The sequence below is a fragment of the Solanum dulcamara genome, chromosome 2 (genome assembly GCF_947179165.1).
Source record: "Solanum dulcamara chromosome 2, daSolDulc1.2, whole genome shotgun sequence".
Classification (NCBI taxonomy): domain Eukaryota; kingdom Viridiplantae; phylum Streptophyta; class Magnoliopsida; order Solanales; family Solanaceae; genus Solanum; species Solanum dulcamara.
The window spans coordinates 11,589,070-11,601,774 of record NC_077238.1 but is presented as its reverse complement, the minus strand read 5'-3'; the positions used below and the strand labels follow the sequence as shown (position 1 = coordinate 11,601,774).

Here is a 12,705-nt window from a genome sequence, read left to right as displayed (position 1 = left end):
CAATTAATGTATTGCTCTTACCCATATTGTTATTTTGTTGTTGTTGATTATTATCAATTATATTATAAGATTTTATTTTAACAAAACATGTTCATTATAAAATGATAACTTAAACTTATGGATATTTTTAATAATTTTTAGAACTTACGGATGTAAAATAATATTTTTTGAAACATTCAAATATTCTTGGGAGATTTTGTGGGCATGTTGAACTTCACCAAAAACTTCACCCAAAAATAACTTATCAAGAATATTTGGGAACTTGAGGCACAAGAATATTTTATGGCCATGTTGAACTTCACCAAAAATTTCACCCAAAAATAACTTATCAAGAATATTTGGAAACTTGAGGCCAAACGCTAGCTTAGTAATTCTTTAATTCTAAACTTTTCACGTGAAATGTTTAATATCAAAAAATTAAAATATATTTTAATATAGTTTTAATTTAAGACCACCTAATTTAACATAATTTTTTTTAAAATTTTTGTATCAAATCAAAATAGGTAGGAAAAAATTAAAACGGACGGATATAAAAAAAACAAAAACAAAACCAATCTGGTTTCAAGAATTTAGTGGCCACAAGAAAGATAAGTGAAAATAGTATACCAAGAAACTCCTTAAAGAGTAGGAAGAATTACAGATTTTGCCATTGTCACGGGCTTTCGTCTCTAACCATGAGGTACAAATGAAAGTTTTATCATCTTTCACTTGAAATAAAATTTAAAAAAATAAAAAAGTTTTGATAGGAAAGATATAAGAGAACAATAATTAAAATAATGTCACACATGAGTGTATTACTATTGAAGGTTGAGGATCACAAAAAGTTGCAGAAAAAATTCATTACATAAAACAAAACAAAAATAAATAACGCGTTCACAATTCATTTCAAACAAAAAAAAAACGTACCATCAATATGCACATTTTTACGCGGCTTCTATGCCTTATCTGTCACCGAATTTAGACTAAAAAGAAAGACACTGGCGGAAACAAAATTTTTATATAAAAAAGTAAATATATCAATAAATTAAAAGCGATTCAACAATTATTATATATATATAAAAATAATTTTAGTTATGTATAAATAATATAATTTTCTGTCAAGAAAAGTTTAAATAACCGTCGGATCTTACTAGCTCCCCCCCTCCCAGCCCTTACCCCCAAAATAAGAAATTAACTTGCGTTTAAGTTTATGTATATCGTTAGTATAAAAATTCTTTATATGATCAAGCTATTTTTACAAGTTATATAGCATGTAATATTTCATATTTTCAAGGAAAATATTTTCTTGAAAATTGTAGGTTTTTTTTCTTTTGTCTTTTGGTATTTATTAAGTAAGTAAATAAATAAATATTATCACAAAATATTTATATGAAATGTAGTAAAATACTATGAGGATAGAGTGGGATAGGAGGATTGATGGTGAAGAAGATAATAAACTTTAAATATGGATTATGAAAATTGTCTATTCTCAGTGCAAATGTTATTTCCTTGAAAAAATTGAAAAAAAGAAATACTCCATGCCAAAAAGACATTCCACATTTTAAGGAGACTTATAAATATATATCTTTTGGCTATCTAATAATATAGAAGAAAAAAAAACACTAACAATATATATAACTTAAACTCTTATTTCACAAAATATAGCGTAGAAAATTGTACTTCCTCTATTTGCTTTTCTTTATCCAATATTTCAACAGTATATAAAAATAAAAATAAAAATAACCATGCTCTTATTGCTAGGTAAAGGGGGTTGGTTCTTGAAATGAGGGTGGGTTCCCAATGTTCTAATGCCCTAATGTTTAGGGTAGTCAAGCCTTACTTGTCTCAATGAAGACTCTTTCTCAGTCACAAAGAGGTTCATTAAATGTTTGGAGTTCCCAAAATGCTAATGCCTTCTCTTCAAAACTTTCTTGTCTAAATGATGACTATTGTGAATAATATATAATTTTCATATTACTGATTCCTAGAGATTTGGATTAACTACACTCATAATCTCTTATGATGTGAGAATATGAATTGAATTTGAAATCTTTACTTTGAGAGGCTAAACTGTCAAACCAAATTACAGAATAAAAAACTTAATTTTTAAAAATGAAATGAGTGGTCCACGTCAGAAAGCAAAAGCTCTGCTTACTATAATGTGTTACAAAAATCCTTCTAAAAAGTATGTAATTAATTTAAAAACCAAAACACTTGTTTAATAGGATGTATTAGAGACTCTCAAAAGTATGTAATTAATCAAGAAACCATAACCCTCTTTTCAAAAGAAGATTTAAACAAAGGAAAAGTTCTAGTATTATTTAATTCTATGTTCGATAGGATTTTTAGCTTAGGTAGTTATACATTTCATTTAGTATTACAAAGTATATAATTAATACATAATAAATTATGGTATTAATAATATATGAATTATTCACACATTAATAAGTATGAATAAAGAATAAATCACTTTAAATACACCAAATCAAATAAAGAATAAAAAATAGTCTCCACATAATTATTCTTACTAATATAATATATTCAGTACAATTCTTACCCGCTCTATCAAAGGGCATCATATAATACAAGAAAATACTGATAAATAGAGTTTAAACTTCAAAGAGGCAAAGACCTAACCCCACACTCCATCATCTTCTCTATTTTCTACTATACTCTTTTAGAACCTTCTACTATAAATTATGTGCCTCCAACCAAACCTCCCCACCAACATTCTACTCTTCACCTTCTCTTCCCTCTTTCTCTCTTTCTCTGTTATACACTAAAGAAATGCACACTAAAATTCTTCTTCCTTCCTGCATCTTACTTGTTCTTTTGTTCTCACTACCATCCTTCAATGTAAGTAACAATCTTTAACTCTTATGCTCATCTTTTTTCACTTTCTTCAACTAATCTTTGACTTTTTTGACATAAAGATTGTACCTTTATGTAGTTCCATTAAGTAATCTTGATTTGCCATTAAGATTGTAGCTTTATGTACCTCACTGGCTATTAATGAAGTAATCTTTATTTACCATAAAGATTGTATTTTTATGTACTCGTGAGGGTATATCAATGAAGTAATCTTGATTTTGTCGTAAAGATTGTAACTTTATATACTGATGGGGTTGTGTCAATGCAGGTTGTTGTAGCTGGAGATGGAGAATCTGGTAACCCATTTACCCCAAAAGGTTATCTGATTAGGTACTGGAAGAAACAAATCTCAAATGACTTACCAAAGCCATGGTTCCTTCTCAACAAGGCATCCCCATTGAATGCTGCACAATTTGTAACTTACACTAAACTTGTTGCAGATCAAAATGCACTCACCACACAGCTTCACTCTTTTTGCTCTTCAGCAAATCTCATGTGTGCACCAGATTTGTCACCAAGTCTTGAAAAACACAGCGGAGATATCCACTTTGCCACTTATGGTGAAAAGAACTTTACCAATTACGGCACCAACGAACCTGGAGTTGGAGTTAACTCATTCAAGAACTATTCTGATGGAGAAAATCTCCCTGTAAACTCTTTCAGGCGTTACGGTAGAGGTTCTCCCCGTGATAATTTATTCGTCACCTATTCCCCTGATGGGAATGTAATTGACCAAAGTTTCAACACATATAGCACAAGTACTGCAGGGGGTTCTGGCCAATTTACAAATTATGCTGCAAATGTCAATGTCCCCAATCTGCATTTCACTTCCTATTCAGACCAAGGAACAGGTGGGGAACAAAAATTCACAACATACTCACAACAAGCAAATGCTGGTGACCAATATTTCAAAAGCTATGGCAAAAATGGGAATGGGGCTGATAGTAAATTCATCAGCTATGGAAATGACACAAATGTTGTTGGCTCAACATTTACAAACTATGGTCAAACAGCAAATGGTGAGAATCAAAAATTCACATCTTATGGTTTCAACGGCAATGTTCCTGAAAATCATTTCAAGAACTATGGCGTTGGGGGTAATGGTCCATCTGAGACTTTTACTAGCTACAGAGATCAATCCAATGTTGGCGATGACACGTTCACTACCTATGTCAAGGACGCAAATGGCGGTGCAGCAAATTTCACCAACTATGGTCAATCTTTCAATGAAGGTACTGATGTATTCACTACTTATGGCAAAGGGGCTAATGACCCACATATTAATTTCAAAACTTATGGAGTTAACAACACATTCAAAGATTACGTCAAAGATACTGCTACATTTTCCAATTACCACAACAAAACTTCCCAAGTTTTGCAATCGTTGACTGAGGTCAACGGTGGTAAAAAGGTGAATAACCGGTGGGTTGAGCCCGGAAAGTTTTTCCGTGAGAAGATGTTGAAGAGTGGTACAATCATGCCTATGCCAGATATTAAAGATAAGATGCCTAAAAGGTCGTTTTTGCCCCGGGTGATTGCTGCGAAATTACCATTTTCTACCTCAAAGATAGCTGAGCTGAAGAAAATTTTCCACGCCGCCGATGATTCTCAGGTGGCAAAGATGATCGGCGATGCATTAAGTGAGTGTGAAAGAGCACCGAGCGCCGGGGAGACGAAACGATGTGTTAACTCAGCTGAAGATATGATTGATTTCGCAACTTCAGTGTTGGGTCGAAACGTCGTCGTTCGAACAACAGAGAATACAAAAGGGTCAAATGGTAATATCATGATAGGATCAGTCAAAGGAATCAACGGTGGAAAAGTTACCAAGTCAGTATCATGTCATCAAACGTTGTATCCTAGCTTACTGTATTACTGTCATTCGGTTCCTAAAGTCCGGGTCTACCAAGCGGATATTTTGGACCCGAATTCAAAGGCCAAGATCAACCATGGTGTTGCCATTTGCCACGTGGATACTTCTTCATGGGGACCCACTCACGGAGCCTTTATTGCACTCGGGTCAGGACCCGGGAAAATTGAGGTTTGTCATTGGATCTTTGAGAACGATATGACATGGGCAATTGCTGATTGAGTCAAGAGAGGAAAAAAAAACCCAGGAATTGAATAAATATGGAAAATTTCTAATTCGGGTCGAACCGGGTGTGTTTTACAAAGAAGAAGAAAAAGGTACCACTGGATTGACTTTTATAGTAATTATATTAATCATTAATTAGTATAGCCTTAATTTTATATTTTGAGTGCTTTTCGTGTAAGTTCCACTTTGCCTTCATTAAGTTTGAATGGCTATCAATTTACATTTGTTATGTAATCAATTTATTATTGTCTCCTATTTGGGCGAAGTAATGTAGTTATTGCTCGATGATTTGTGCTTTTAAGAATTGGAGGCCTAATTAAATTAAAACTAAAACGTTTTTAAAGAAAAGATAATTCTACATCATCAAATAGAACTTGAATTCTAGACCAATTTGTAACAGAAATGTGATATGCCTCTTTTTTCTCCTCCAACTTTCTTTCAATAATGTAATTTTTAACTTCCGTTATTTGTATGTAAAATTGTTAATTCCATAGTTTTATCTAACTAGCCATAAAAGTAAGTTAAAATCTTCAAGCTCTTCTAGATACGTTTTTTACGCTTGTGATGAAAGTTAAGTTTTCAAAGAAAATATTTCTAATAACTAAATATTAGAAAATTACTTTTTTTGAAAAACATATTTCTAAAAAGTAATTTTTGTTATACCATATGGTAAAAATCACTAGTATAATATTGAATTCAGAAAAAGTACTGTCCATTTCAACATTAAATTAACTAGTGTAAGAAGGATGAGTGTCTGCACAATATTCATTACCTCCAATAAAAGAAAAATCGAACACACAACCACCACATCCCCAACTTCTACTAAATGTGGCAAACTAATAAATCAAATTCATAGAATCAAGCATGATGAAAATAACAAAATCTGCCACCTTCTTATTTGGAGGTTTAGTTTTATAGCTTTTATTTTTTAGTCGGTTTCAAAAATAACAATATATTTTTTTTATTTGGTAAATATTTAATAATATTGGAGATATTTTATTTATGTTGGATCTCATTTATTCGACAGAAACTTCACGTACTCTTTCTAAGGTTAGTTTTGGAACATTGCAAAGTCTTTTCATATTTCTTAAATTTCGTGTCTTGTCAAACTATATCACAATTCATATAAATTAAAATGGGGGAAGTACAGTTTTTGTAGTAAAAAATCTCTAAATAAAACCAGAGAAATATTTGTAAGATCATTTTCTCTTATATGTTAGGCCTGTTAGGACTTAGGTGTCATGCGAAAGCTAGCAAAACAAATCTCGAAAGATCATGAGTTACGAGAAATATATTAAAAGATACACAAACATTTAACGTGGTTCAATCAATCGACCTACATTCACAAAATTAAAGGAGATGAGTAATCCACTATATAAAAGAGAGTAACACAATTTCAAGAGAAATAACCTCACAAAATTTACTCAAAATAAAAAAAGGTTCACACAAGTGTTAACACAAGTGTCAATGTAACACTTGTGTCTCCCAAATTCTTTACCTAAACAAAACTCTCAAATCCTCTAGAACTACATTGTGAATGCTACCAAATTAAAACAAATGAACCTCTACTATAGAGTTATAATTTTTTTTCTAAAAAAAAAAAAAGGATTTGCCAAATATGAAGATCTTGTATTTTTTTTTTTAGGAAAAAAAATCAAATTATAATAAGAAAGTCAAGGCAAACACCAATAACACATTAGACCATATTTTATTGTGAAATTTTTTAACCCACTCATTTTATAATTCAAACCATTTTGACCCGTTCAATTTCTGCTCAAACCGTCAATTTGCCACCTCTGCTTACATCCATTGCAAGAAGAATCTCCCTGGTCACCACTTACAGGCCCCTGCTGCCTTCCTATGTATGAATGTGCAGTAGTAATGAAAAAGATAGGTTACCATGGTGAAAGCGAAATGCGACTGAGTAGTCAAGAATAAGCAAACTTGAATATCCAAAACTTAAGTGGACAAGTGATGTATATCCAACATTATTATACAAATATGAACCCGTTTGATGCAAGGAATAAGTAATAAGAAATAATTAATTTAATTAAAATGAATTTATCGCATATTTAGTTGTGATAAAATTGTGAAATAAGTTATTTTAAAATTATAATATTATTTTTATTCCACCATAAAGATGAATTAACAATTCTAAAATAATTACTCTCTAAATAACTTGTTCTCCTATTAAACACGAGCCCTATATAGTCCTCCACTGCATAAAGCGCGTCAATAAAACAATGCCTGCCTATTTCCCAATCAAGAAAGCAAGAATTTGTACTTACCAAATTCATCTCCTATTTAATATTAAAGTTGAATGTTACATCACCTTGAAGAGTAATTTTTAAAGGTTATAGATGGTTATTTATAGTAATTTTTTAATAATTTAGATATTTGAGTCAAGAATTCTAGAACTAGTCAACTTAAGTGTGTGAACAATATTAGCATTCTATATATTAGCTGTATCGCATGATAATATCAATTTCCATGGTACCTTCAATATCATTTATCATCATCATTATTATCATATCTACTAGAGTGCTACTATTTTATATGCACTATATATCTGTATACTTCTACCAAGAAATTAAATCCCACAAACCCAAAAAACAAATAAAATAAATAATCTTCATAAAGAAATGCATACAAACACTCTGCTTCTCTGTATTTTCCTCCTTTTCCGTGTAAGTGGTCATATTAATTAATCTTTTGTCTTTTTTTACTTTCCCAAAGAAAATTACTACTCATTTCTTTATAAGCTAGAGTTGAGTTTTTATATGATGATTTGATTAACAGTTATTATTTTCTTCGTTTCAAATGTTTTAGCCTTTTTGTTTTGTTCTTTAAAAAAATGATTTTTTTATATAATCACAAAAATATTTATTATTTTTTTAACTTTACCCTTTAAATAAAAAGAATTTTACATGACCAAACTCTCTTAGTTAGTAAAAACACTTTTTATTTGTTGGAGATAAATAGTTCTTAAAAAGTATGTCCAAGTTAAAAAAACAACACTATTTATTTAGTAACAGAGTAAATACGTCATAAAATTGAAAAAAATTGAAATCAAGAACAAAAATATTTTTCTGACATAATATTTATTAGTTGATCTGATTATAAATTGGGAACGGGAATTGAAAATCTATGAGATCAAATCTCCTGTTGTTTCTTAGTAGCTCTAAGTGATAGAGCAGTCGGCTATTAATCGATTGATCGTATCACATTATGTTTTACCGTCAATACCTTGGTCTAGGTCAACACTTATAAATTACTATACTCTTTTAACATATTTGTATGTTATTCAGGTAATTGTGGCCGGAAACAGAGACAATGCCGGCGACTCTGTAAACCCTTTTACACCAAAAGCTTATTCGATTCGTTATTGGAAGAAACAAATTTCAAATAAATTACCCAAACCATGGTTTCTTCTAAACAAAGCTTCACCATTAAATGCTGCACAATTTGCAAAATACATAAAGCTAGCAGCAGGGGATCAAGAATCTCTGTCAAAAGAAATTCAGTCATTTTGCTCCTCTGCAAATCTGCTCTGTTTTCCTGATATTTCATCAAGTTTAGATAAACATGGTCAAGATGTGCAATTTTCTTCATACATGAGCAAGAATTTCACAAATTATGGCAACAAATTGCCACGCGGTTTTGATAGCTTCAAGAAATATGCAGAAAATGAAAACCTTCCTGTGAATTCTTTCCGTCAATATAGCCGCGGTGGCGCTGGCCATGATGATATATTTTCTACTTACGCACCGAACGGCAATGTGATTGATCAAAGCTTCAACACTTATGGCACAGGTCAGTCACACGAAGACATTTAAACTTGATTGATCGTTTAACCTTTATATTATACTTTTGAGAATTTAATATTTATTGCAATTTGAGTGATTATACCTAAGAGAATTAAATAGGCAAGTTAGAACAAATTTGGACGGATCAAATGAGTTAATATAAGTGGGTGGTTTTTGATATATTCAAATAATTTTTTCTTCATTATAACTATATAATATGTCAAATTAAAATATATTTTTTTTAAACATATTTTGATAAAAAAATTTATGAGTTAATTTGGGTTATATAGCTAATAAATGAGTGAATCAATAAAAAGTTTATTTTTGAAAGAGTTATGTTTTCTAATTTTGTCACCTATGAATATATGCTCCGCGTGAAAATTACTACTCTCTTTAGTCCATATTAATGTTAAGACTTTTTTCATAGTTCAAAATAAGTGAATTATTCAAAGTTCAAGAAAATTGTTGATATTTTTTTCTCAAAGTTATCCTTTATTTAATGAGGTTCTTAATTACTTTATATTTTTTAGTAGAATAGTTTAAAAATAATCAAAAGGGTAAAAATGAAAAGTAACATTTAATTTATGTTCTTAAATATTTTTCTGGGGGTGTGTCGAATCCAATAATTCAGTTAATATGGAGTAGAGAAAACAGTAATTTGGATGAACTCATTGACTAGCATTGCATCCGTCTTCGAATTTAGGATATTAGATGGGGTTTTTTGGAAATTCAATTGTATTGAAAAACCAAATAAATATATAAGAAATACGATTTGAAACCTATTAATATTTAATAGAGTATGATATAGGTCCAATGGAAGAAAAAGAACCTTTTAAGGTTTGTTGTGCTTTCAATAAAGGGTTCAAATCCTTTGGTCAAATCTTGAATTCATCTCTGCTTTGCAGGCCTTGCCGCTTTTGGCATTGGCCAATTCAAGATCTATGGGCCCAATGTCAACGTGCCTAATCTACAATTCACAACCTACTCAACTGAGGGAGTAGGCAGAAAACAATCTTTTACAAGCTATACAAAAGATACAAATTCTGGGAGCCAATCTTTCACAAGCTACGCAAGAAATGCTAACGGAGCAGTTAACGATTTTACCAGTTATGCTAACAATTCCAACGTATTAGGCTCAACATTTACCAGCTATGGTGAATCGCAAAATGGCGGAGGCAACACGTTCAATTCTTACGGGTCTAATGCAAATGTACCAAAAAATACTTTCAAGAGTTATGGTTTATCAGGTAATGCTCCTTTCGAGACGTTTATAAATTATCGAGATAAGTCTAACGTTGGAGACGATAGTTTTTTATCGTACGTCGATGATCCAAATAGTGGTAGAGCACATTTTCAGAATTATGGTCAGTCATTTGGTGAAGGATCTGATGGATTTAGTAAATATGGTTCTAAAATTACTGATGTACAAACTATTGGATTTGAGACTTATGGTGTGAACACAACTTTTAATGAGTATGGAAAATCAATTCCTACATTTGCTGATTACAAAAATAAGACAATTATTAATCAGCTTTCATCTTCCTTGATGGGCAAATTTTTTAGAGAGAACATGTTGAAAACAGGAACTATAATGCCAATGCCTGATATTCAAGACAAAATGCCAAAAAGATCGTTTTTGCCTAGAGTGATAGCGTCGAAATTACCATTTTCTACGTCGAAAATTAGGGAGTTAAGAAAAATTTTCCACGCGGGAGATGATTCTCAGATGGGGAAAATGATCGGCGATGCATTGGTGGAGTGTGAAAGATCCCCGAGCGCTGGCGAGACAAAAAGGTGTGTCAACTCAATTGAGGACATGATTGACTTTTCAACCTCCGTGTTAGGTCGAAACGTCGTCGTTCGGACAACTGAGAACACGAAAGGGTCAAAGGGGGATATCATGATAGGATCAATCAAAGGAATCAACGGTGGGAAAGTAACCAAAGCGGTATCATGTCATCAGAGTTTGTTTCCATACTTAGTTTATTATTGTCATTCGGTTCCAAAGGTTCGGGTCTACGAAGCGGATATATTGGATCCGAATTCTAAAGCCAAGATTAATCACGGTGTTGCCATCTGTCATGTGGACACGTCAGCATGGGGTGCCAATCATGGAGCTTTTATGGCACTCGGGTCGGGACCCGGAAAGATTGAGGTTTGCCATTGGATCTTTGAGAATGATATGACTTGGACAATTGCTGATTGAAATGGATCTTCCATTGTTCTTATTTGGGTCGGATCAATTGTTAGGCCCTATGCCCCTATGTTCACCAGCAACTTTATATTATAAATATTTATTACTATTATATATAAGTCAGTGTTCTTTTTTCAGATTATCATTACCCAATTTTAATGCATTTTAAACTCTCTTTTTTTCACTAGTCTGTTTGGAAAGTTATTTTATTATGATTTTAGTGTAATTATTATGATAATAATCATACAGTATAGTAAGTATCATGGTCTGATTGTTTATCATAACATAATTAAAATATATAAATTATAGTCGAATCTCTTTATAGTGACAATATTCATTTGAAAGTTCCATGACTATTATAATGAAGTGTTGTTATATATGCATATTGGACATTTGATGTTTAGATTTAATTTAGCAGTTATAAGATAAAGTATGCAAAATTAGAAAGAGTATGAATGTAAAAAGGTAAACATCAATAATCTTTTCTCGTAAAATTATGATCATAACTGATTGATAACATTTAAATATATTTCTTTCTTTTTAGATATTCATATTTGAAATTAATTATGTGGTTGACATTAATAATGATTATCATACATATTTAAATATTTTATTTTATATACATAATATATCTCTTCTATAATATTTAAGTATGACTGTTATAAAAGGATAATTTTATAAAGAGCGTGCGTGCTTCTGCAATGAATGTCACTTATGTTATAGATAGAATGCCATTATAAATAAGTAAAAATCTAACATGAAAATTGATTCAGAAGAAAATTATGTCATTACTGTGAAATTTTATTTTATTTTTAAAAAAAGAACCATTTTAACAAGGTTTATCTATAATTACAAACATGATGTAATTACATAGTGAAATCAAAAGTGCTCATACATACAAAGTAAAGGACTAAAGCAACTCAGAAGATATTAAAATGGTTCTCTCCTCATGTGCAAAAAGTTGATTTAATGATATGTGGCAAAGGTTAGGTGGTCCTTAATTCACATTGAACAAGTCATGCTCCAGCTTTGTGGGCCAATAGCTATTTATCTTTTTCTTTATAAATATAATTTAATAAATTATTTTGTATTCATTCTATCCATCTTGTTGATTATATAGTAATAAATATAGTATTAACTTTAAGTAGTTTATGAATAATTATAAAATATATAAAATTTATTTTATAATCGAAGATGAGGTTTGATTTGACAATGTTAAGAAATATATATTGAGCATACTCAATCTTAAAAAGTAAATTCAAAAGATAAGTATCGTCTTTGACTATATAAAGAAACAAATCAATTCATGTGGCACCGATGTTATGACAATCTCTAATCTATAGGTTGGATATTCAGAACAAAAAGGATAGTCCGACTCTACTAGCATATATTTTATGGGAAGAAATTGAAATTTAAACATAATTAAACTCTAAAACTAATTCATGAGATGAAGTTTGTTTAAAACTTTATAAAGAGATAATACTACATTTTGATACATCGAAGGTATTGGATAGTAAAAATGAATAAAGAAATAATCAATCGGAAGGGTACAACATCAATTTCCCCCGGACAATGGTCTATCTACGGAAAATCAATCTATGGATTAAAAGAAAGATGCATGAAGGAAGAACTCCAAATCTAACAAGGTGGACAATGTAACTGTTACAATTCTGACCCGCCGTGATTGACACCACATTAATCCTTTCGGTGAGAGAACCATTATTATAGCCCAACCTAACAGAAACCGCAAGATACAAATA

At 31.0% G+C, this 12,705-nt stretch overlaps 2 protein-coding genes across 2 annotated transcripts; both read left to right on the top strand.

Annotated features, from left to right (window-relative positions):
• Positions 1–2,693: 2,693 nt before the first annotated feature.
• On the top strand, positions 2,694–5,183 carry LOC129880336 (polygalacturonase-1 non-catalytic subunit beta). The gene is made up of 2 exons (XM_055954326.1): positions 2,694–2,835; positions 3,119–5,183. The coding sequence occupies exons 1-2, from the start codon at positions 2,767–2,769 to the stop codon at positions 4,940–4,942; spliced, it is 1,893 nt and encodes a 630-aa protein (XP_055810301.1). The 5' UTR covers positions 2,694–2,766; the 3' UTR covers positions 4,943–5,183.
• Positions 5,184–7,524: 2,341 nt separating this feature from the next.
• On the top strand, positions 7,525–11,084 carry LOC129880335 (polygalacturonase-1 non-catalytic subunit beta-like). Its single transcript, XM_055954325.1, has 3 exons — positions 7,525–7,632; positions 8,254–8,758; positions 9,657–11,084. Exons 1-3 carry the CDS (start codon positions 7,588–7,590, stop codon positions 10,955–10,957), a joined length of 1,851 nt encoding a protein of 616 aa, XP_055810300.1. The 5' UTR covers positions 7,525–7,587; the 3' UTR covers positions 10,958–11,084.
• The last annotated feature ends 1,621 nt before the right edge of the window (positions 11,085–12,705 follow it).